Genomic DNA, 26,412 nt, shown 5'->3' with positions numbered 1-26,412 from the left:
GTGCCTCCCCCGCACCCGGAGGCCGAACACCCCTTGCCAGGCGCTCCTGTAGCCTGGCACAGGGCGAAGGTCTACCGGCTCAGGGTCCTAGTTTCCTAAACCAAAAACTGTGCGCGCGCCCCAGTGTTTGAATGTGTCAGAGACTTTCAGAGTTTTGTTTTCAGTCCAGACCGCTGCGCTGTCAGAGCAGGCAACTCCGCTCCTGGACAGGAGTCTCTTACAAGCCGAGGCACGGGCTGAGCCTGCCTCTCGTGGGGTCCTCATCCCGAGGGGCTGGAAGACAATTAGGCCTGGAACCTAAAAGGAAGACATCCTACGCTAGCGGCGGGGTGGAGAGGAAGAAGAGGACCTTTATTGGGGCAAAAGTGTCCGCACACCCTGGAGCAAGAAGCTCATGGGCACTGAAATTCTAACTGTGGGGGAAAGGAGACTTCAACAGGGGGTCTAGTCTGACTTCTGGCTCTAGATATGAGACGTTGGCGTGTGTGTGTGTGTGTGTGTATGTGTGTGTGTCCCAAGGTGAATAAAAATCGGACTCCCCATGGCTTGTTGGGACTCAGCCTTTCTCTTCTTCCTTCTTCACCCCCCTCTCCCGCCCTATTGGGAGGAGAAGGTGGACTGACATCCCCCTCCCCTCCGCCACCCAAGTCTTGCAAGTGTCTGTGGTCGATAGATGGCTGGGGCGCCCCCCTCCTCCACCGGGACCGCCCGGCGCGTCTGCTTGGGAGACAGATGGGGGGCGGGCCCATCCGAGGGGCGGAGGAGGCCGGGGGTGGGGGAGAAGGGGAGGTGAGAACTCTGAGATTCTGAATTGGGTGGAGAGGGGGGACCGGAGGAGGGCTAAGAGGACTCCGCGCCGGGGGGGGGGGGAGGAGGGGACAGCTCTGCGCCAATCAGTGGCGCCGGCCTGGGAGATTGCTAGCGGTATCCACGTAAATCAAAGGGCGCGGAGCCAATGGGAGGGGGCGGAGGGGGCGGGGCCCAGGCGCGTGCCGCTGCGAGCTGGCGCTGCCAAGAGAGCGGGAGAGAGCTGGAGAGAGCAGGGAGAGGGGGGGAGCGCGGAGCTAGTCAGAGAGTGAGAGAGAGCAAGGAGGGAGAGGAGGAGAAAGAGAGCGAGGGCGGGCGGGAGGCGGCGGCGGCGGCAGCAGTAATAGCAGGAGCAGCAACAGAAGGCGTCGGAGCGGGCGTCGGAGCTGCCCGCTGGGGAGAGAGGAGAGAGACAGCGAGCGAGCGAGGAGAGGAGCCCGAGGCGAAAAAGTAACTGTCAAATGCGCGGCTCCTTTAATCAGAGCGCTCAGTCCGGCTCCGAGAGTCATGGCGACCGCAGCGTCTAACCACTACAGCCTGCTCACCTCCAGCGCCTCCATCGTGCACGCCGAGCCGCCGGGCGGCATGCAGCAGGGCGCGGGGGGCTACCGCGAGGCGCAGAGCCTGGTGCAAGGCGACTACGGCGCGCTGCAGAGCAACGGGCACCCGCTCAGCCACGCTCACCAGTGGATCACCGCGCTGTCCCACGGCGGCGGCGGCGGGGGCGGTGGCGGCGGCGGCGGGGGCGGGGGTGGCGGCGGGGGCGGCGGCGACGGCTCCCCGTGGTCCACCAGCCCCTTGGGCCAGCCGGACATCAAGCCCTCGGTGGTGGTACAGCAGGGCGGCCGCGGCGACGAGCTGCACGGGCCGGGCGCCCTGCAGCAGCAGCAACAGCAGCAGCAGCAGCAGCAGCAGCAGCAACAGCAGCAGCAGCAGCAGCGGCCGCCGCATCTGGTGCACCACGCCGCCAACCACCACCCGGGGCCCGGGGCATGGCGGAGCGCGGCGGCTGCGGCGCACCTCCCGCCCTCCATGGGAGCGTCCAACGGCGGCTTGCTCTACTCGCAGCCCAGCTTCACGGTGAACGGTATGCTGGGCGCCGGCGGGCAGCCGGCCGGGCTGCACCACCACGGCCTGCGGGACGCGCACGACGAGCCGCACCACGCTGATCACCACCCGCACCCGCACTCGCACCCGCACCAGCAGCCGCCGCCCCCGCCGCCCCCGCAGGGCCCGCCCGGCCACCCCGGCGCGCACCACGACCCGCACTCGGATGAGGACACGCCGACCTCGGACGACCTGGAGCAGTTCGCCAAGCAGTTCAAGCAGCGGCGGATCAAACTGGGATTTACCCAAGCGGACGTGGGGCTGGCGCTGGGCACCCTGTACGGCAACGTGTTCTCGCAGACCACCATCTGCAGGTTTGAGGCCTTGCAGCTGAGCTTCAAGAACATGTGCAAGCTGAAGCCTTTGTTGAACAAGTGGTTGGAGGAGGCGGACTCGTCCTCGGGCAGCCCCACGAGCATAGACAAGATCGCAGCGCAGGGGCGCAAGAGGAAAAAGCGGACCTCCATCGAGGTGAGCGTCAAGGGGGCTCTGGAGAGCCATTTCCTCAAATGCCCCAAGCCCTCGGCCCAGGAGATCACCTCCCTCGCGGACAGCTTACAGCTGGAGAAGGAGGTGGTGAGAGTTTGGTTTTGTAACAGGAGACAGAAAGAGAAAAGGATGACCCCTCCCGGAGGGACTCTGCCGGGCGCCGAGGATGTGTACGGGGGGAGTAGGGACACGCCACCACACCACGGGGTACAGACACCCGTCCAGTGAACTCGAGCGGGGGGGAGGGGCAGAGCGCGGGGCTCCCCCTCCCCTTCGGTCCGCGACCCTTTGCCGGCCCCCTTGTTCCCTCTCTAACTTCTGATTGTTCTTTTCTTTTTAATTATTATTTCCCCGTCCCTTAAAAAGAAAAAAAAAATAAGGAAAACAACTAAGGCACTGGACTATCCTTTAAACGGTAGCAGGTGTAATGATATGTTTTGACCTTTACAGGCTAGTACCCAGGCAATGGAGTGGAGTGTCTCATAGAGAGAGTGAGAAGAGAATGTGTGTGTGTGTGTGTGTGTGTGTGTGTGTGAGAGAGAGAGAGAGAGAGAGAGAGAGAGAGAGATGGCAAGCACTGAGTTAAATACCTGGCAAAACTAAATAAATTACCAAAAAGACAAAAAAATCTACCAAACCGTGAGAAACACAAAACACAGCTCCTGATGCTTGGAGTTGGCACATGCTGCTGTGTTTATTTAATGTGGATCCCCATCAGGAAAGAGGGAAAAATACACACGTTCTTTGATGTAGGCAAAACTTAACCACATAAATTTGCACTGCAAGAAAATTGAAGTTTACATGAACAAATTCACAAACATGTTTTTCTTTCTCCCAGCGTTAATTTTGAAGTTGCCGGGTTTGGTTTGGTTTGGTTTGGTTTGGTTTGGTTTGGTTTGGTTTTTATTCCTTGGAGAGAGTTGAAGCCAGCTTTTGGCCACTCTCCATCTCTAATGTTCTTGTGTTGCCCCTCTAGTTATTCTTACTGTTTGTGAACTTTGATTACCTTCAGATTCCCCCCTCCTTACATTGGTATAACGTTTATTTGCTCCTTTTACCAAAGCAAACCGATTGACTTCATACAAAATAAATAATGCTCTGCTTTCAGGAAATGTGCATGGTCTACCCGCTTTATCCAAGGCAAGAATTCTGTTTGGAATACAAAAATGAAAGTGAAGCATTGGTTTTTGTTACCAGCCACAAAGTAAACTTCATTTTCAGGCAGTGTTTCTGGGGGAGGTTGAGGAGGGAAGAAAAAGAAAAATCGATAGTGAGTGACTGATTGCTTCATTTTATCAGGCGGGCCCATTGTGAAAGAGCTCAGAGGAAATGTGGAGGTTAAATATATTTCCAGAGTTGTCCAACAGAAGGAAAGTGGCACTTCGAAGAGAACTAGGGAAATATGTATCTTCAGACACCCCTGTACAGTTCTCTGGCTTCGGTTTTAATAACTTAATTATGAGGAATTATTTGTGCTGACAGCAGCAGTTAAACTTTGTTCCTCTAATAGCTTTTGTTTTTTAACATAAAGAAAATAATCTGAGAACTTAATGGTGTATGCATAGACTGTGATTCTTAGCACACAAATACCCATATGCATACAGAGAATATCTCCACTCTAGGCTGACTTTGTCTTCACTAGCTCATTTGTTTATCAAATCATATATAAGGTCCCACACCCTCTTCTTCTGTAATCTATTACAGAAAATACCAGTTTGACTTGGCCAGTTTCCCCCCCTCTTTTACTAAAGAAGCCAAATGAAGTAGAAAAAAATGTTATTTTCAATCCTTCCTTTTCTCCCTTTGTTAACAGTTTTAAGTGCGTTTTTTGACCTTATCTTGATGGAAAACGGTTAACTCTCATAACAAAAGACTCTACCGGGAAGTGAAGGTGGAAAAAAAAACTTGTAACTTTATTGAAAATAAATACCATTAAACTGTGATCAGTTAAAATATTAAATAATAATCAGCACAAAAGGGCGCTAAAAGGGAAAACACTTTTTATTCATCTTAAAAGTTTGGGGCTTTTTTTTCTGGTTAGTTATTAGACAAATTTTTATTTTAAGAAATTAAATTCTCACTACCAGAAAATTATTGTTCGGCATCAGATTAGCATTGCAATCAGTAGTTAATGTTTTAGGAACTATGCTTTATATTGTCTTTTCAAACACCTGTGATTGTTTCATTTTCAATGTTTTTGCAAGATAAATGATGGCTTATAATGGGCATATTTATTTGCCTGTATTTCATTTCCCCCAATGACTGTCACAAGGAGATGGGCATGGAGCTGCTTCGGGGTGCATCATGCCGCCTGTTCCTAAGGTGTGGGAACTGGCCTTTAGTGAAGCAATCCAGAGCAGGGCATAGAGCCAATGGTAAAGCGAGGAAATGAATTTTCACATTCTTATTACCAAGTGGATAAGGTCAGAAGCTGGAGTTCAGGGGACGTGTCTATAGCTCCTCTAACTCTCATAGGTTTACTAAGATGAAAGTTACCACTGAACCTTACCACTATGTATATATGTTTAATATCTGTCTTTTGAAATGCAGAAATAGTTTAAATGTTTCTTTGTCTATTTTCTTTTTTTTTAATGCTACCCAGGGAAATATTTTCATATCATTTTTAAGTGGCCTGCCTCAATGTATATTTATTTCTTTTAAAGCAAAAAGGTTCTGGAAACTGTTTTTCTGTAGCTTTAAATGAGTAGGTGAGCAAAATCTATATGGGATGTAATTTTTTTTGTTCAGTCTCTTTAAAAATACTTTGTTTTGGTACATTTGGTTGTGCTTGTGGGGAAAATAAAAACGCAGAGATCCTTATATATTTATGTTAAAGTAATATTTTATTATCTACATAAAACAGAAATGCACAATACCTTCATAGTTTGTTCTAATTATTGAAATATCTTTATTTTATTTTAAAAATAGTGCCAAGTTTTAAGGGGGGAAAACCCTAGACCTTATACTGACTGAGTTGAGTTGTGTGTAAAACACTTCCCTTCCTTTATACTTCATAAAGTTTTGGAATAAATTTTATACATATACTGCCAGGTTTCATGTTTATAACTTTCAGGAGCTTTTTTTTTTAAAGAGAGAGTACTCTTCTGATTCACTTTTCTTTGCAAAAACTATCAGTCCCAAACCTTGCAGTCACTAAGCCTGTAGTATTCCATTGAAATGGTCATTGGGTTTGAACTTCAGTTTGTTTGCCATTTCATGGTCTGACAAAGAGGTGTTTGTCCCCTGAAATATCTGCAGTGCCCCTGCATCATCTTTCCAGGTTAGCTTTACCTTATCTGATTGTGCTTTTTTGGAGAGCATCCATGGAACTAGGTGGACTTTGATCTTTACCCACATGTCCTCACATAATTTGGGACCTACAGAAGAGCAAGGCTTAGTAAAGAGGATTATTCTTTTTCATAATTAACAAATATCTTTCAACAAAGAATGATTCTGACAATGTGCACTATGTGTGTTTACAAAGTGATTAGAGGTAGGTCCTCTATATTGTTCCTGTTAGGCTTACAGAAAAAGATGGAATTTGCAATGGTTTATACAATAGTGTCTATTTCTCATCAGACAAGCAAACAGGATCTGAAACAAGAAATGAAAAAAAGAAAATAACATAGGGGAAAGACTCAAGACCGGGATGCTAAAAACAAATTGTTTCAGATAGTCATAGATGGAACATCACAAGGTTTAAGGTTAGTGAGAAATCCAAGCAGTGTTGCATTAGTTTACAAGTTTGCTGATCTATTTAAAGTCCTTCTTGGAACAGTGGTTTAAGTATATATGCCCATTCTGAAAGGTAGTTTCTGGGCTTATTACATCTGATCATCTTTTCTAACTCCTAGTCAATATTACACAGGTCCCAAACAGATTCAGCCAAATGATCTTATCAATAGTCTGAACAAGAAGTGACAGAAAGAAGAAGTGTTTTGTGACTGCAGTCATGCTGATGGGTAAAATGTTTAAGCTGGCTATAGATTTGAGTTCTGCGTCAATATCCCCCTCCGTTGTAAGCAGAAAACAAGCAGCATCTGCCCTCTGCAGGGCATTTGAGTGGACCTTGAGAAGGCTTTTTTTGTTCTTAGCCACAGGGGCTACTGACTGGAAACCATCACGTGTTAAACGGACACGCCACCGTTTTGACCCATGCTTGCCGTTCAGACTCTAGAGCTACTTGGGCAGTTTTGATGCCCGTTTGGGGAGTGTATGGCATGCTAAGGTGAAAAACTCTATGGCTGCCACTGGGAGAAATTTGTGGGGCAGTCATCCCTAAAATGTTGACTAGCCACAACGACAAACCCTTTCGTTTCCCTAAAGACAATAATGCAGAACACGGCCATCCTGAAAGAGCTCCTGTGTTTCCTCAAGATAGGTCACTTTTAAATTTTATGGGGTAAGATGGGGAAGAAATGATCGTGTGGGAGAGTTATGCGAAGGTCAGATGGAGGGAGTGACCATAAATAATATTATGCTTGGCACTTCTAAACATTCTCAGTTCCCATGAACTTACCTCCCTTATATTTCAGATTCAACAACAAAAGCACTCTTCTCCTTCCCCTCCCGCTCCTGACAGTGGGAACCACACACTGGCTGGCAAAATTTTCTGGTGAAATGGCTTTAATAAAGGCATTCATCTTTCTATCTTCTTATGTCTTCAAAAGCAACTAATAAAGAGATGCAACAGCAACAATGGGGAAAAAATGGCATGTGAGCACATTGGTACCTGCCCTTGTGTGTCTATATGCTGCATTCATTTGCCTTTCATTTGCCTTACTGTGGAAGCGGCTTGGATAGTGCTGGGTTGCAGGGTGAGAGAAATGATCTTTTTATCACTGGTCTCTGTGATTTGTCTTTGTTGATTTTTCAATCAGTTTATAGAACTCTGTTCTAGATTCTATTGAATTCCTAGACAAGTTAAAGAATGAGGTAAAGAACGGAGCTTGTACAGAAAAAGGAAGAAGGATGGTGAAGTGAGGGTCAAAGGTAAAAGTGTTTCTTCGGGTCTGCTTGTATATTTCAGTGAGGCAAAAGGGACAGTGTTTATTTAAAATGAAAGAAAAAGATGCATCTTTGAAGTACTATGAATGAATCTTGACAATATGACTAAATGGGATGTACAGCTAAATTTATACAAATGTTTTCCCTGTTCAGGAAAGTTTACCTTTTCAGTGATGCATAGTCTCTTAACAGGGGGCAGATGGTGTTAGGAGAGAACCAGGGCTCCTGGTACATATTGCCCCTACTTGATTCAGGATGGGAAATAATGCAAAAGTGGCAGGGGCTTGCCACTCAGCTAGCAAATCATGGACTAAACTTGCTCACCTTTGTAGAACTTGGGCCAGAGTTATTTCAATGACCCTTATGTAGATGTGGGTACAGAAGGGCGAGAAAACGGCTTTTTAGTTTTCTTTAAGGCTTTGCTTGGTTGTGGAGATAAAGAAAAATCAGAATATTTTCACATTGTTCTTGTGTTTGGTGGGAAGCTAGGAAATTTGTTTCCTCCTTTTTTTTTTTAAGAAAAAAAGTTAATTAACTTTATCATGTAGTACTTTCCCTTTACCATACCAACAACTCTGCTTGGCTTAGCTATTAGAGGTTTTAGACACAATATCATATCCCATCAAAACAACCCTGGCCTCTCTTATTGTTCTTAGAATTCTGGTTGTTGATAACATTAAGATGTATTTCTTTTTTTTTTTTTAATGTCTGAAATGTTATTTAATACACCAGTAAAAGTGCATCTATATCTTAAAGTTAATTTCTTCCACGTCTTTCTGAGTTTTTATAGCTCTTTGTCTGGGATTTGGAGGCGGGGGGTCGGGGGGACTTCCTTACGCGGATCGCAGATGAAGAGCCTGGGCTCTGGAGTGGTCTGTGGCTGGCGGCAAACAGCTCTCTGCTCTCAGAATGGGGAGCTGTCATCTAGAAAAAAGAAGAAAATAAATGCCCCACAAAGACTCACTTGTCACTGATTTTAGAAAGACAGGGGAGCACTTGGACCCCATCTGAGCAATATGGAGGGGATTTTGATTGTTATAAATTGTATACGATTAACTCTCGGTGTGCAGAATGACGGCGATAGGAAACCTCGCTGTGGAGTAAATTTGAATCTGCATCCATTTTGATTTGGAGCATATATTTTTCCTCCCACCACTGTTTCCTCTGGGTTTGTTGTTTAAAAAGAAGGAAAGAAGAAAGCCACACACAAGTAAATATGGCCAAAGTTTGGCAGCAGAGTGGGAAAAAGAAAAAGTTTCTTGCGGGTTTGTAACACAAATTAGCCATTGTAAATCACTGGGCTTTACGGTTCGGGCAAAAAATCCTTGTGGAAAGTGTTGGGAGTTCTTTCCCTCCTCCTGTTAAGAAATCTCATCCCGTCCGAGGATTTTTATGTTCCACAGCACAGGATTCTGGAGAGAATGATTTGACATTAACAACTTTGGGTCGTTTGTTTGCTGCCCTAACAATATTCCTTCCAAGTTGTGACAGCGCCTGGGCCAGGCAGGCTAGTGTGCTGCGCGCGGGCGCCGGCCCGGCACCCGGCGCAAGAGAGACGCCCCAGCCCCGCTGCGCGCCTCCCACCTCGGGGAGCCCGGCCGCCGAGAGGAAGGCCCAGGCTGCTCGGCCAGCGGGCACGGTTGGGGGGGACCGAAGGAAGACGAGCCCGGCTTTTCCCTGACTCCAGCCCCGGCCTGCGCTCCGGACGCTGAACTGCCCCTGAGTGTTGGCCAGAGATGGAGATTCTCTGCGGCTCCCGCTCGGACGCCCCGACCCCTAGGGGGAGGGTCGACAGCCCGGACCTTCTGGGCCGTTCCAGCACTCTCCCTTTCCAGGCAGACCCTGGGAGGCGGAGGGGGGTCGGCGATTGGTGGGTTCGCCCACCCCAGGCTGAGGGTAGAGCTGGTGGTCAGAAGAAGGAGGGCAGATGCCCTGGGTGCGGCCACCGCCCCCGGGGAAGTTGTTCCTAGTCGCGGTGAGTTGGCGGGGCCTCTCTGGGCGCGCGCGTCGCCGGGGCAGAGATGCGATGGGGCACAGAGGCAACTAAGTGTCGAGGGTCCAGGGGCGAGTGACTCTCCTAGCTTTCTGCCTGCGCGGCTTTTCCGCTTGACTCTTCAAAGTTGGGCCCAGGACATGGCTTTGTGCTTGAGAGAGGCAATCGTGGGAGAAGGACCCCCAAGAGAAGAGGGCAGAGGAGGCGACTGCAGGAAAACTGGGGAGGAAAAAAGCTGCCTGTAAAGTAGATAATTTGGCCTTGTCCTGTTTGTCTATTTTGGGGGGAGAGGGGGTGGGGAGATGGGGAGGGTCAAGGAATGGAGCAAGGGAGCCGAGAGCTGGTAAGCGAAGTTCTGAAGCGTGTTCCCTTCAGCCCACACCCATCAAACTTGTGGCTGCTCCCGACCTCAGCTGCCTGCCTCCAGTGGAGCGGAACCGAGTCTCCCAGCGCTGAAACTGGGAGGAAAACGAACCTCTAAACCCTCGGACACCGATCTCTCCCTGCTGGACCTAAAGTCGCTCTTACATCTACACAGGAGGAAAGTCAGTTCCCCAGCGAAGGGAACCTGGGAGCCCCTCTGGGCACCCCGTCGTCCCAAGTCAGAGCTGAGGGCAGCGAGCGGGGAGGGGCCGCGCCGCACCACCCGAGGCCTGGGGTTCTCCTCTGGGGTGTGGGTACCCGAAGCCCAGGCGGATGGCCCCCTTGGTCCCCCAAGGCCCCTGGGAAGGGTCGCTTGGTGGGAGGAAATCACTCCATTCTTAAAACCCTTGTCGACGGGCGCTGGGAGTTCTAGCAAGGCCTTCCGCCTCTGGAGGAGGGGAGGCCCAGCGGGGCACTGGGGCTCTTAGGGTCTGGGGTGCGCGGCGGGGCCACTGAGGTGGGAAGCTGGCCGAGGAGGGGTGGGAAGGCGGCCAGGGCAGAAGCAGGGATTCCGGCGGGGCGCAGGCCTGGGCTGGCGCCCGGCCCGGCCTCCGCCCCGCGCGCCGGGCCTCCTGCTCTCTCCCGCCGCGCCCGCCCGCGGCCACTCACCGGGCCCCGGAGCCAGCCCGGGCGGGGACGCACGCAAACAAGGATGCTTCTATTTACTCGCCTCTGCCTGTGGATTTCTAAGACATTCAGCAGGCACAATCATTAAACTAATTTGTATTTGATTGTTTGGGCGGACGGAGGGTAGTTTTATTGCGCTAAGCATTCAAGCAGGCACGCATCGCTGATTACCAGTATACATTAAATAAAGTTGTTTGTACACATTGTCTTACCACATATAGGCAGAGGCTTATTATTCTAATTACTCTAATTAGTGCATTGAAATGTTTTCTACTTGATTTGAGGAGACAGTGATTAGTTCTATTACTTCTTTTAACTCGTATTTTATGGAAAACTGTTGGTGCATGTTCAAATTACTTTATTTGCCCCTGGAATATAACGCTGACCCAAACGCAGTGAACTGCACGGCCCTTGCGGGGCCCCAACTTTGATGTGGGCCTCGGCTTGGAAAAGGCGTCTGTTATTTATATTGCCCTCCCACCCGCGCGGCCGCGTCTCCCAGAGCTGGGCCCGCCGCCCCCGCCCCATCCTGCGTCCCAGATGCGCGCCCCGCATCGGCCGAGTCCGAGCAGACGCGGGTCCGAAACTTGCTCGGACACCGCCTCTCTGGCCCGCTGCCCCGCTAGTTCCCCGGTTGCGATTACTTTTAAGAGACGCCCTTAAGCATATTTCCCGTGAATCTGTTTCTTGAGCTTTAATGTTACTATTAATTGATAAGATCAGCTCATCAAACATACTATTTCGGTAGGGAATTGTAATTAAAACCTTAATCCTGTTTGAGACTTTTTCTCTTTAAATTCCTTTTTTCTTATGGAAGGGGTGCAAAGTTCACTATAAAAAGTATTATAACAGGGAGATTAATTCGTTATCTAAATAACAATCTTTGCTATTGATCCAACGTACTTTCGCCACCTTTTGTTGGTCGGGGAGGCCCTTTAAAAAGGAGAATATGACAAAGCAGAAGATTTGGAGCGAGCCCCACAGACTGCGATCCACTTGGCAAAGCCAGGGGGTCTGCGGCCCTCCCCGCTTAACCACAATCCGAGGAAGCTCCCGAGGTGGGTCTTTGGGCGGCTTCGGCGATGCCACGGGGAAGCGCCGGGTCAGAGCCGCAGGCCTGGGAGCGGGGCCTCCTCGGTGATCCTCTCCCCTGGCAGAAGGAGATCTGCTCAGTTTCTAGGTAAATATTCCACCGGTTCTGCTTTTACTGTTAATATTTAAACTCGGATTATCCCATCTCTAAATGCGCGTTCCTAACCTTTGCCGGTGGCGGGGATGTAATAAACCCTGGCGGGGCCGGGGCGTTCAGTCTAGCCCGGTCTCTGCCGCCGCCTCCCGCCTCCCGCCGCCCCCGCCACCCCGCCCCGCCGGCCCCCGCCCTCCGCCCCCCGCCGCCCTCCGCCCCCCGCCGCCCTCAGCGAAAGCCGCGCGGGAATGAAATCAGCGCCTCCCGGCAGCTGACGGCTGAGGATCCTGGGCGCTCGCAGGCTGGGGGAGGCCGCCCTTAATCCCGGCCGAGGAGTCCTCCCGGGCTGCAGATGGACTGGGGCAACCCCGCGGCGTCCCGGAGGAGAAAGCGCTCGGCTTCCCGGATGCGGCAGCCCCCAAATGGCGGGTGGGAGGCGGGGAGGTTGGGCGGGGTAGCTGGTGTGATGGTGGGGATCGGAGCCTCTCCAAATCTCTCTCCCCTCCTCGCTCGCCCTCTTTAAAAGAGGTCGTGGCCCCAGTTTGAGAAGAAACCCAAGAATTTCTGAAGCGAAGAGGAGCGTCTGTGCTCCTTGGTCAGCTCAGTGGTCCGAGAGTTTCTTCTTTTCTAAGAGCTTCCCCCCACTCACACCATCCTTCTTTCCTTCTAACAAAGTCCTCTTCCCGCACTCACAGACTTGTTATGTAACAGTCTCCCAGACGGGTTTAACTGGAGAATAAAGGACACCCCAGCCCCACCCCCTCTTTCCTTTTCCTTCCCTCCTTCCTCCCCCCTCTCTTCCCCCGGTGCATCTGTTCTCCAGGACTTCTGTCCTCGCACCCAAGACGGCCGCAGGCCTTAGCCGAGTAGAACTTTGGCGCCCCACAGTGGCATCGGCTCAGAATTACTCTGGGTTTTACAGCCTCCTAATCTGTTCAAATGTTTTGTTGAAGATCCAATTCTCCTTCCCTATCCTCCTCCTCTGCCTCCTCACTCTGCGTTCTTTCCCTCAACTACTAACCAAACGCTTGTGAAGGTGACTCTATGTATCTGACTCATACAAAGGTTTCTAAACATCCACTTCTAGAAACTAAGTAGTTTCTAAACCATTCGGTTCCTAAATAGGAGTTTGAAAAACTGCGTCTGCAAAGACCATACATGCAACACCAGAAAAGTTCCCAAACAAAGTTAAGAGGAAAGCGCGCTCCCCCAGTCCTTGGTTCCTGCATGTTTGGACTGTGGTGGGCAAGTCTTCAGTCTCTCAGAGAAGCCCCAGCTTTTCAGGGCCATCAAGACCAGAATACCAGGCTAGAAGCAATGGTTAATATCAGTAAAAAGGGTGTCCAGTAAATGCTATTTTAACTCAACCTAGGTTTCACCTGTGATATTTTCCTATCTAAGTAGGTTTGTTCAGTTTTAGGGTTCAAAAGAGAGTTTCCATCTGTAACTTGAATAGAGACCCATCCATGAAAGAACTTTCCAAAATAGGGAAAACATCTCCCCTGCTCCCTCAACACCTACCAGGGGTGTCAATTCAGCATGCAGAGCTGAGCTTTGCTTTCTTCAGAGCCCAGTGAATTAGTCCCTCTTTCACTCTATAGGCCATTTTCACCATGGATGGCGATTTTCCCCTCTGCCTTCTCCCAAGTAACATGACAAGGAGGGAGAAGAGGAGAACAAGGGTCTGGAGGTAGATGGACTTGGAACTGGGCCTGCAGTCAGAACACCTGCATTTGTGCACCAGCTCTGCACTTCTCTGTGAGCAACCTGAGGGAGTCAGTTGATCTCCGAATCTCAGTTTCTTGCTGTAGAGAATGTGCTTAATACCACTTCTTTCTTTCCAACAGGATTTAAGTAAGGCTCAAATGAAATAATGTCCAGGAATGCATATAAAGTGTGAGTCTAATGGAAAGGGCTCTTGTTGCCAACTCCAATGGAGGCCTCTGCTGTGACTGTCCAGCAAGAAAGGTTTTTAACTTAAAAATAATGATGCAGTCTTATGTCTACCAGAGTGGGGAAAGAGAAATGCAGGGACAGCCATCTCAATTATCCAGGAAAGGCATCACCAATTCTGAGTAGCTTTAAAACCGGGCTGCCGCTGCATGACATTTTTTTGTATTTAGGATGTTCAGGCCCTGGCTTGTAGTTAAAACCGTCGTGAGGGCCTCCAGCTCCACATCCCAGGACTCCTGCAAACCACTCCACGTCTTTGACATCTTACAACCTCTTGACGTTTATTGCACCCTTCTCCGGGAGTCATTTATAGCAGCCCGCCTTAGTCAGGAAGGGAATACTGGGATCATACACTTAATAACCAATCACACACACACACGTAAAGTAGCAGCAGCCCCAAGAGCACTAACCACCAGCAGTTCATCGTGAATAGATACAGGCCTCCCACCTGTGGAAAGCTCCAGCGCTCCAGGGCCACATCCAGGCACTGGGCTTGCAGATAAAGACGGTTTGGATCCAACAGGCGCTCTGCGACACTCTGGAGTCGCCCGGAGAGGCGCTATGGCCGAAGTCGGTCCCCCACTCCGGGGTACCCTCCGCCGCTCAGGGGCCCCATCCCACTCAGAGAGTCCTTCCACCACCCTAAGGAGTGGCCCGGCCAGTGCCTCCTTTCGCTGGCCCCGGGAGGCCCCCCTTGGGGCGCGCAGCCGGGAGGGGCCGCGCCGGAGCTGGGGTCCCACGTGCGGGTCGGGCGCGGGCAGGCCCGGGGCGCCCGATGTGCAGGCGGAGCGAGGCTCGCCCCGGGCCGCTCAGAGCTGCACTCCCTCTTCCTGTTGGTAACGTGGGGCGGCCGGGACTGGGCCAGGGCCAAGTTTTACAAACACTTTGTCTCCCCAGGAGTTCAAGTGGGGAGGCGAGAGGCGATCGGTCGGGGGCCGGAGCCGCCACGCCGAGCGGAGCATCGGGGGTCCCAGCATCCCGCATCCCCGGGACCCGGAGAAGCCGCCCCGCGCAGACGAGGAGGTGGCCCGGCCGGGAAATGACCTGAGGTCCCGCGATCCGCTCCCCGGCGGCCCCAGCCGCGATCCAACAGCTCTCGCCTAGATGGTTTCCTTCTGAACGCCTGGAGGCCCCTGAGGCTTCCCTGGTCCCGCCGCGCCAAGATGGGGGCAGAGGGGCTGCGGAGGCTGCCAAAAGCCCCGAGGGCAGCGCGCCTCGTGGGCGGGGAAGGGAAGCGAGAGGGCACCCGGACGGCCTCTGGGCGGGAGCCAAGGACTGCACACTAGATGCACTGTCACCTGTTTGCAGAAAAAGCCAAAACATTAGCCCCCGGACCGCAGGACTTCTACCAAGTGCATGGAGTCCTGAACCAAGATGTGTGGGCACTGCTTCCCGCAACAAGGCGTTGCTAATGCCTGGACGTGAACCCACACGCGTTTCCCAAAGGACACACCCAAGTTCCACTGATTAGGATCCTTAGTTGGAATAATAAAATTTGGAAGGGAAAGGTAATTTAGCACTCTTTTTGTTAAAAAGAGAGAGAGTGCTTTGGCAGAAAAAAGAAAGTGGAGTGGGCCCTCTAGGTAGGAGGCGACTGGCCCAAGGTGAGGCAGGGAAGCAGGAAAAGGCAGAGGGTGAGCTGGTTTGGTCCCTGGGCCAGAGCACTGGAGCCGGCACCCGGCTTGAGAAGGCTGCTAAGGAGCCTCCTATGGAGTTAATTAGTAGAGGGTCTTGAAGAAGTTTTAATTAGATTCGAAAGGCAATTAAGAGCCATTGTAGAGGAGTGATCCGATGAATATCAGGCTTCAGGAAGGAAGAGAGTCGGCGCAGTGCATTGGTAGGTCTGGGAGGACACAAAGCAAGAAGGTTAGCTGGGGACCTGCGGGAGGGCCCTGACTCCACAGTGGTCGGAGAAGTCTGAAAGAGACAGCAGCTGATGGAAAGGAGGGAGAGAATGGTGAGGCCATGATTACACCTGGGTGGAATCAGTTGGCCCAGGATAGAGAAATGGGAAGCAAGGAGAATTGCAGAAACTGTGTTCAGTTTCAGATGTACTACTTGCACTAGTTTCTCCCTCCTTCTCTCTCTCTCTCTCTCTCTCTCATACACACACACACACACACACACAGAGTCTCATGAAGCCATCAGGATAGCAGCTTTCTCAGCAACATTTATCTGTTTATTGAACCAACCTCTAAGGCAGACCCTAGTAAAATCAACTTAATTTCGATTCAAGAAATTTTTATTAAGCACCTACCTACCATATGCGAGGCTCTTTCCTAAATGGTGTTTCTGTAACTGAGCTGGAGAGAATAGGAAGGAAGAGAAAATGAACATAAATCAGAGGCCACACATTTTTCATATGTAGTAGGCGGGATCCACGGGCTGCGAAACCTTTACAGAAGGACCACAGCCAGGCTTCCTGTAACTTCCCAGAAGGAGGCCTGCTTGAGCCATATCACTTCTTTTTTTCGTGTATCTTCTACCATATATTTTCATCCAAATCTTTATTTGCTTCCAAGGGAGTTAAAGAAAGGAGTCTATTTTAAAGAAATTTAGACATCCGTTAAATTTCCTTCCTTAACATGTTAAGTCATCTAAAACTAGGAGCGGTTAGATTTGAGGATATTTGTTTACATTTAATACTACTTCCCAATTAAAGTGCAGAAACCCCTTTCTAAGATTTCCTAGCCTTCAAAAGATAGGAATGGTGTACTGGATTACTTTTTGTTAGGAGGAAAGGCAGGCAATATGAATAGAGGCCAGTGGAATACAAGTATGTCAATATTCTCTTGAATATAGTATAAAGGAACTGAGACTGCCTGACTTAAACGACAGAGCACAAACCGCCTTCCACAGCATATCTTTTCCTCTTTTGTGTGCCACTGATAGTCAACCTACAGTGGTTCTTTTTTTTTTTTTTTTTTTGGCCCCGACCAGATATTGAACCTGGGGTCATGACCACTGGACCACCAGGGAATTCCCTGGTGGTTCTATTTGCTATTTCACATTTAAAACCAAGCTAAGCAGAGGACCTTGATTTTTTTTTTCTTAGAAGCTTCCTAAGTAGTATTCAGAAAAGAACTTTTCACCTGAAAAAGTTTGTTAGAAATTAATATTTGGGGGCTCTTGGGAGAAAAATGAGAAACTATTTTCTGTAATATTTGTCAGAATAAGATGTAGTCCTAATATGTTAAGAGAAAGTTTTCTGGAGTACTTTCACAAGCACTTTTTTTAGATGTAGACATACTACTCCAAGCCCACCCCGCCCCCTGCAATATTTTACAAATATGCCATATAAAAAAACCTCTCAGGTGCAAATAAGTGGACGGGACAGACTTTTGGCTCCGAGTTGGAAGATGTATATGTACAGTGGAGACTCTCTGCTTGTCATTACCATAATTAATTTGGAAAGAAGAGAAAAGAGTATTGTGAAATGATAGTGCATGGGGGCTGCATTATCAGAATAATCTGTATAGTGAGGCAACATTTTAGAAACCAATTTAAAAAGTATTTCTGAGAGAGTTTCAGGTAGCATAGATTTGAATGCTATCTTAATCAGATGATAACTCTAATGGATACCATTCTCTTTATAATTTTGCAGTATTTCATACAGAAAGATCAAAAGAAAAATATAACAAAATCCTGCACACCTACCACACCATTTAAGAAATAAAACATTGCCAATATGTTATTCACCCCTCAGTTATGGCTCCTTGATGGTCTTCTCCTCTCTTCCCCACCAGAGGTGACTGCTATCCTGAATACAGTTTTGCCATCCATGAATTTTAAAATATTTTTCTACATATTTTTTACACATGCATTTCTATTTTTTTATGTGTTAAAACTTTATATAAATGATATAAAACTTTTGAATAAACCACACTTCATAGAAACAATATTAAATATCTCAAATGCAAAAGGCATCTTGGGTACACTGCTATACTTTTCAGACTTACATAATGCAACATATTGGTTCAAAGGCCTGTATGGCTCTTCCAAACCAGTTATGTTTTCAAAAATTGAAGCTCTGCAGAGCAGAGTAAAAGGCAGAATTAGTAATTACAATGTGTTTTTGCCTTTTTCAATAAGAGCAAAATCTCTATATTTTATAAATTATCAGCTTGGTTGTGTATATAAGCCAAAGAAAATAGGCTGGAATGTATGTGTACTTATAAATAACTGTATGTCCTAATACTTGGCCCTTCAGAAATACGTACTTTCAAATAGAAAGCATTATTTTTCATTTGGAGTACTTTTATAAGTATTACATGGTTCAGGAAGGATTCTACTATATGCATCACGACAATTTGCAAATTAAAAGTGTACTAGTTTCTTTCTCCATTATAAATAAAAACGAGAGGGAGGTAGATTGTTTCCAAAGCTCATCACACTGTAACCCCCATCCGACACCCTTTCTGCAATAAGATTTTGCCACTCCTCCCATCAGGCGGTAGAGTTATTCCCCCATCACCATTCCTACCTAAGCTGGGTTGGTCCTTGCTGTTACCAAGAAAACGCGGCCATAGACATGACTCTACATGGCTTACAAGGTAAGTTTTAAAAGACCTTGTCACTTCTATTTTTGTACGCTTGGAACCTCTGAGGGAAGAGGAGAGATGAGATGCCTCAGCCAACAACCTGGCTGAGCCCAAGCCCAGCCAGTCAGCTAGCCGAATGCAGCCACAAGGGCGCTCACACAAGATCAGAATTGCCCAGACCATCCACAGAATCAAGAGGAATAATAAATCATCATTGTTTTAAGCCAGACATTGTGAGGTGGTTACAATGCAGGAATAAATAACTGAAACAAGGTAATATGAGAATGGGCTTGTGCTATAGCTCAGGCACATTTGCGTGGTAAGATGAAGTCGTAGGAAAATGTCCACAGAGGGAAGTCTTACCAGTTCTGCATCATAGTAAAAACAAATATTTTTTAAGTTCTTGGGGTGCCATTCCTGCCCAACTCACAGTCTTCCAAGGTATGTCTAATATGAACAGAGACTTTACACTAGATGAAAATTTTCACACAACTAGTCCAAATAACACAACCAGTCCAAGTGACTCCCTAAGCGTGTGGGGAGCCCTGAACTCCTCTGATATCAGTATTATTTATATTTGCCATGAGGAGTTTATAATCCAAGTACACAAACACATACCAATTTCCAGAACAACAGAAACAGATAGGTATTATGTGTCAGCTGACTCAATTAGAATCCTTAGTTGGAGGAGAATTCAAAGCTAGGAAGAGTAGGGTAAGAAAATGATTTAGCAGTGTTTAATAAAATGAGAAGGCGGGATCTGGCAGGAAGAAGTGGGATGGTACTCTACAGAGGGAATGAATGGAAAAGACAAAGAGAACTTGCTGTTTATAGGAAATAGCTGGGAGGAGGAGTTGCTTATTTCTTCAAAATAGTAGGATGTGACTATCAGGATGCTCCCATTTGCAGCTAACTGAAATTCAATCAAACAGGCTTTTAAGCCCTCAAAATCAAAACAAAACCCCAAAGTAAACAAAAATGGGAGTTTATTGGATCAGACAACATAACCCTTCTGAAATGACTCAATCCCGGGGGACAAAAAGCGTCAGCAGGACTGAGTCTGGCTCACTTCCTCTCCTGGCAGCTGAATGCATTCTGGTGCCTGGAGCTGCTGGCTTGAAGTTGTAAGTTTGTACTCTGTACAGTGAGGAGCCCTAGCTCGAAGAGTTCCACCTGAGGCCCAGAACTAGTCTTATTGCCCATCTTTTTAAACAGTAAGTGTGTGTGTGTGTGTGTGTGTACAGGTGTGTGTAAGGAGGGTTGCAATGCTCTGGTCAGTCCTGAGTTCACATGCCAACTTCTAAAACCAAGGAATCAGCTGCATCCAAACCATATGTCCTGAGAGTCTGAGAGTTGAGTGTTCCTAAAGAAAATCAGGGTGGTGGTTCAGGAAGGGGTAATATGTGGCTTGAATAGACAAAATAAATGGAATAAAATAAAGTGTCTACTACAATCAATGTACTTTTAATACAGTAATACTTGTATTTTAATCATCTGTTGGCTATGACTTAAAGTAAGGATACTTGGAGAGCTCTTTTTCTCTTCTATCTTGACTTAGCAACTTAAAGAAATAGGTTATATCAATATTTGAGTTACAAAAGAGAAGGTTATTTGTCTCTTACCCTACTGTTACCTTATTTCTTACTGTAGAGGTAATAGACCTTTCTAGGAAACTACCCTTAGAAGATTAAAAGATTTCATCTAAAAAATGTACTTATTTGAAATTCCACAACATTCTTAACGAAAAAATATTATCTGCATAATTACATTAAATGGTTTCTGGAATACATTACCACTAATGATGCTAATAGAGTTAGTCCAGATGCAAACTATAAAAACATCCATTATCTTTTGTCCTTGAAGGAACTTCAAAAATTGCTTTTTTCCTTGTAGGAAGCCTACAAATGTTATACTCTAATTTCTTGTATGTTGTTTTGTAAACTGTTCTACAGAGCCCTGATAACTCACAGAAGTTTCTGAAATGATTCTGAAAATATATCCCATAATTTTGTACTTTTTTCTGTGGCTCAGTTTCATATGTAATTGATTTTATGTCTGTAGTCACCAACATATTTAAATATGATTTTTATTTTCCTTCCTAGCTTGTATTCAGCCTACAGATATTAGCACTATATACAACAGAAACATTTTCTACTATTTTGTAAGAAATAAATTGTTACCATTATTGGTAATACGCAAAGTTGAAAATGGGTTTCATTGTGCATCAGTGTTATGTTAACGTATAGAATTTACCAAAAAATGTCTGTAGTGATAAAGTAACTTGAATATTCTGGGTCTCAAGTTCATAAAAAAGCAAATGTCCTACAAAAATGACGTTTATTTAAAAATAAAGTAGATGTTTGTAAGGTAGGCAAGAGCATGGCGATAGAAAAGTATATGTAATGCAAACTTCTGCTAGCCTTGAGTGATTGTATGACATCATTATTACATACACAATATTTTGAATCTAGTTAATAAAATGTTTTTATTTTCTTGTATATAATATGTAGGTCATAAGCTTTCTTGGATTAGGCAGTGTTCTCCAGAGAAAGGATATATATGTATGTATGTATATACATACATAAAGGAATTGGCTCATGGGATTATGGAGGCTGGGAAGTCCAAAATCTGTAGGGGTGGGCTGACAGGCTGGAGACCCAGGAGGACCAGTGTTCCAGTTGAAGCCCAAAGGTAGTCTGCAGCAGGAAGAGGAAGAGCCAGTGTTGCAAATGAAGTCTGAAGGCAGTATGCTGGAGAAATTCTCTCTCACTTGGGAGATGCCAAGCTTTTTGTTCGATTCAGACATTCAACTGATTGGGTAAGGCCCACCTACCTTAGGGAGGGCATTATGCTTTACTCGAAGTCCATCAATTTAAATGTTAATCTCACCCAAACACAAAGGATACACCCGGAATAATGTTTGACCCAAAATCTGGGCACTCCATAGTGCCAAGTTGACATGTACAATTAACCATTCCAAATGTACTCCTTGTCAACTTGGCATCCATACATATCTCCTGAGACCATACTTATCTCCAAATAAAGACAATAAGAAGGTCACAATTCCACCTAACATGATACAATTATTCTGCATACAACCAAAAATGCACTAACCCTTTCCTGAGGAGAGGATGCAAAGTCCTTAGACGATGTTTACTCTTCTTGATATCCTTAACTTAAATACTACAATGGAAAGTTAACAATACTTAAATATTATGGTACAAAGACAGTACATCTTATATTACCTGATAAGGAGATAAGAGAAGGAAGAAACAAAGATATTTGCTATACAAACACACACACAAACATATTCATAGCAAAATAAGGAAGAAATATGACAATTTCAGTCCTTAGTTCTGTAACTGGTCACATGGTCCTGGCTGGTGTTCATGACTACTTCCTTCCACTACCTATTCCATATTCCCTTTGCCTTTAGCGAGCACCTCTGCTGGTCCTGGTTCTTTACCTGGTGAGGTGACCCAAACCTTCATACCTGACAGTGTACTGTCATATAGGGAATACTGAGGCACCAGGCCAGGCAGTAAGTGACAAGCAGGGAAGTCTAGTCTCGGGTGGGGAAAATGTCCAAATAAGTGGACTGTTTTAATGTGTTTTAATCTTATTTTACTAAAAATGTTGTAAACTTTTCAACAGCTATTTGTTTCCTTCAGTTTTCATAGTGCTTTGGACCTATTGTCTGAATAACCTCAGTTCTGTTCCAGTCGGCTTATTTTCATGGCAGAAAAACCTCTACCAGTATATGTGTTGGTTTTAGCGGGCGTGTATCAGAGGATGCTGAGGAATAAATTATCCTCAGTTTGTTTTTTAATCAAGAAGGTTTCTAGTTTTCAGAGGAAATCCTGAATGCTATTACCCATTCATATACCATCCTGTGTATGCTTCACGTGAAGATAAGTGCTCAGTTTTATGGGAATGTAAATCTCGTGCCTTTCACCAACATTGAATTCATAGTTGGAGTTTCATATTCAATTAAGTAATTAAAACTTGTTGAAATGAAATATCCACTTTAAATTGCCACCATTTAAAATAAAGTATCACACATAATTAAAAAATAGACAAGAAAAAGATGGAAAGAAGAGAGTTTGCAAAAGAGATGATAAATCTGAAAGTAATACATTAAAATGACTTTCAAAATAGATGGGAAATTAAGAAAAAATAAAACTGCCTTTTAAAATATTGCCTGTTTTATAAAACTTGGATATGAATAGTCTTCCCTTATACTAGAGACAGGCCAAGCTGTGGATAATCTCCAAAATTTTTTTCAACAAATATTTATTGAGTACCTACTATGTATCAGGTACTATTCTAAGCCCTGGAGATTTAACAATGAACAAAGCAGTCTTTGTGCTTATAGAGCTAAAAATGAAAGCGGGGTGGATATAAATCAATCCATAGTTTGTCGAATAGTCGTAAGTGCCATAGTCATAATAGTCCTTTTATGAACAAAAATATAGCAATGTATGGAGGCCAGTGATTGATGGGTGGAAGAGACTATGCTACTTTATTTTGGATGGTCAATAAGGACCTCTCTGTGTAGACAATATCTGAGCAGAGATCTAAGGAAAGTGAGAGCTGGCATGGTGAAGATACATGGGGAAGAGCATTTCATTAAGGAGCAAGATGCTGAGGGTGAGGGGGACTGTTGAGGAACTAAGCTCTGATAGGATAAGGGCTCTGGGTTTTATTCTGGAGGATTTTAAGCAGAGAAATGACATGATGTGAGTACATGTTAAAAGAAGTATATGGATATGGAAATTAGATTGAAAGGAAACAAGGGAAGAAGCAGGGGACTGGATGTAATCCAACAGTAGTTCTAAGTTTGTAGTATTTCAGTTTCATTTCATTCTGAGATGGATCTGCCCTGTATGCATTTGGAGAAGGCTAACACTAATCAAAGCACTTTTACTTCAAAGGAATATTAAGATTATTTTAGTTTCCACATTTCTAAAACTTATACATGAAATAATTCCATCACTTACAGAGGTCCCATGCACTAAATGTGGTGATAAAAAAACTAAATTCACAAAGACAAAATACAAACACCAAATAACGAATGTATAACTGAGAAGCATGGTATTAATAACTAATTTTAAATTATTATGCTAAGTGTATAGTATCCCAGTATGTGGGTTTTAAAAAAATTATTATTATCAAAATAATTTATAGGATTTGTACTGCTTAGACTAGTTTGGACACCTGGGGTGCTTGTTAAAAATGTAGTTTTCTGGGTTCTATCTAGTCTCAGAATCTCCATGGGTTTGGGGACAGGAAATTTACATTTTAAACAAGCTTCCAGATGATTCTTATATATAATGATGTTTAAACCATAAATCTCAGAGTAATGGAAGAATAGTAGTTTAAATATTAAGATAAAAACAAGTAGGATTGCATTCTATTACTTTGTCTCAAATCTATTTTTTAATCGGGCACAATACGAATGAAAGAAAATTAAAATTCTATCGCTCTGCCATAATTTTTAAAAAAACAGTGAGTTAAACTATAATAAAAATTGCAGAAGGATATGCTTTGTTAATTAGATGACGATAAGAAAGCATTAGAATGAGAGCTTTATAGTAAGAATGACCTTAGGAGACTTGTGGAACAACTTTCTTATTTCACAGGTGAGAAAACTGAGACTCAGAAAAGTTGAATTAACAGCCAAAAAGAAGCACAGTCCAGACTGTGGTCTCATGACTCCCATTTCCCCTCTGTTATTTCCATTACTACACCATCACTTATCTAGGAATATTTCTGTGAGTTTATCATATTTTTAATTTCCTACAGAATTAGGTGATAGTGATATTTGGGAAAATTTTATTTTATTTTCCAAAAAATGAAATACAAAGAGTGAGGTTCCTTCTAAAAATCCTGAACCTAAGCCAATGTAATCAGTAATAGATTTTTTTTCAACATTAAGATGTTATTTCCTTTCATATTATTTTGACGTCCTCTGGCTACTCATAGTGAGTGCAAATATGTGTGGTACATTGTGGTATCACTGTTCAGAATTATCTGCTCCCAACACTGTGGGCTATGACTTAACCATAGCTCCAACAGGATGAGTAGCCTTGTTGTCTAGCGACTGGGCTTGGTCACATGACTTGCTCTGTCCAACAGAATGTGAACAGACTTGATGAGCAGTATATCCACTGAGACGCTTTTATTTTTTATTTTTATTTTTAACTTTTTATTTTATGTTGGAGTATAGCCGATTAACAATGTTGTGATAGTTTCAGGTGCACAGCAAAGGCACTCAGCCATACATATACGTGTATCCATTCTCCCCCAGACTCCCGTCCCATCCAGGCTGCCACATCACACTGGGCAGAGTTCCCTGTAACCAACAAGGACCTACTGTAGAGCACTTAAGACACTTTTAGATGCATTTCCCGTTGCTGCCAGTTCTCCCGTATCCGCGCCCTCTGCTACCACAGGGCGTACCCCAGGTAAGGCCTTCTCTGTCAGCCTGGGTCCTGGTGGGGCACACCTGAACCTGAACCACATCTTGAAGGACAGCCACAGCCAACAGCCCACAGAGGCCAACTTGCCACGTGACTGAGAAATAAACGTTATTGAAAGCCACTGACATTTTTGAGGTTGTTATTCACTGCAACCTGATAAAGCTAGCACACAAATGCTTCCATATCCAGGACAAAAATCTGGTACCTGAGGCAGAAAAATATCAAAAGTAAAAATTTTGAGGGTCCCAAGCCAAGAGTCTTTGTTATAACAAAACCGTGTAAATATCTTATCAATGTGCCTGCATATACGTTAGTGATGTTTTTTATGTAGTTTAGAGGTTGATATATGATAGGTGCATATTTGAGTTATGGTCATTTGTGTCTGGAAAATAGGTGTAATGAATCTACATGACAATTTCATAATGTAAAATTGCACCAACATGCGGAAAGCAAATGTCACAATTTATCTGGGGATATAATTTTCAGTCCATGGAAATATAGGGAAATGGTTTTTAAAATTATAATCCCACAAACACACAATGCTCTCTATCAACGTACATGACCAGTGTCAGTTTTACATTAGCAAAAACAACTTGCTTCTCCTTGTGAGTTTTTTCAAAGTTTTTCTTCTTAATATTTTTAATTCTCCTACTGATTACTGAATATTAGTTTAGAAAAAAATGCTTTTGAATTTTATTCTTTCAACATATTCAGTGGCAAGGAAGAATTTCATAGATTTTGAAGGACCACTTGATTACACCTCTGGAGGAAAACTAGCAATAGCTTATTATGCCTATTTCTCAGAAATTATGAGATCAACGTTTAATAACGTCATCTGGCAGTGGTGAACTAGAGCCAGTTCATAACAACTCAAAAGAGCAAAGTGTGCATCTCATCCCAACTCAGCCTTGCGGGACTTCACATTGATAGCTTGAAATCAGTCACAGTGGGAGAATTTATAAGACAAAAATTGGAAAGCACTACAAATCAGGGGTTTTCCCCCTCTGCCAGAGAGCTGGTTTTTAAACACTTATCAGTGTACCACTGGGCTTAAAAATTCACCTTCTTTAACATTCGGTATTTTAACGTTCAAAATATTAAAAGATAGATGGCCTAATTTGATTTATGAGGGAGGATGTAAGGCTACAGTTACAACGGAAGCTAGTGGCTTGTTACAGAGGTTCAGAAGGACAGAAGGCACTGAGGCATGAGACTAGCTGATGCGCCGGAAGCACTGTGCCACTCAGACTCGAGACTGGTAAAACTGATGCACCCAGCTTAAGAAATGAGACCCTTGATTTTGGCAAGGAGTGCCCATAGATGGGAAATCAGAAGATATTTTAAAAGACAGAAGCTGAACAGTCATCTAATAGTCGAACAGTGTTTCTGTTTTCTGGGTAGATACACGTGGTCAGACACTGCTGACAAACAGTAAGGATAAAGTATGCTAAAAACACACATTTAAAGGTCTTTCAACTTTACAAATCCTTCTGATTATAAAAATGTATAAATATTTATTTTAGGTTTTACTGGGTGCAATTATTTTTAAGACTTTTAAGCAAGTTAGAGGAGCTTCAACACTATCAGTTCTTTATTTGGGGTGTCTGTCAGCAAAAGCATCTCAAGTAAGAAGAATGGTATGCCAGAATGTGTGTTAGTATTAACAGTTCTCTAGCTTGTGTTGTTGTAATCTTAGCAGCAATTCATAAATATTCTATAGAACACATTGCTGAAATATAACTTCCCACTTAAAAAAAAGTTTAACAAAATAAACACATATTTTTTTGTGAGACAAAT

The 26,412-nt window shown here is 45.2% G+C and overlaps 1 protein-coding gene across 1 annotated transcript; it reads left to right on the top strand.

The window, feature by feature from the left end:
• The first annotated feature begins 1,314 nt into the window (after positions 1-1,314).
• On the top strand, positions 1,315-2,631 carry POU3F2 (POU class 3 homeobox 2). Its single transcript, XM_061207330.1, has one exon. The coding sequence runs from the start codon at positions 1,315-1,317 to the stop codon at positions 2,629-2,631; it is 1,317 nt and encodes a 438-aa protein (XP_061063313.1).
• Positions 2,632-26,412: the final 23,781 nt, after the last annotated feature.

This window comes from Eubalaena glacialis, chromosome 12 (genome assembly GCF_028564815.1).
Source record: "Eubalaena glacialis isolate mEubGla1 chromosome 12, mEubGla1.1.hap2.+ XY, whole genome shotgun sequence".
Taxonomy (NCBI): domain Eukaryota; kingdom Metazoa; phylum Chordata; class Mammalia; order Artiodactyla; family Balaenidae; genus Eubalaena; species Eubalaena glacialis.
The sequence above is the reverse complement of the archived record's forward strand: the minus strand, read 5'-3'. Positions and strand labels throughout refer to the sequence as shown.

Coding starts and splice junctions, on each gene's coding strand:
- POU3F2 (XM_061207330.1), top strand. CDS start 1,315: ATGGCGACCGCAGCGTCTAACCACTACAGCCTGCTCACCTCCAGCGCC.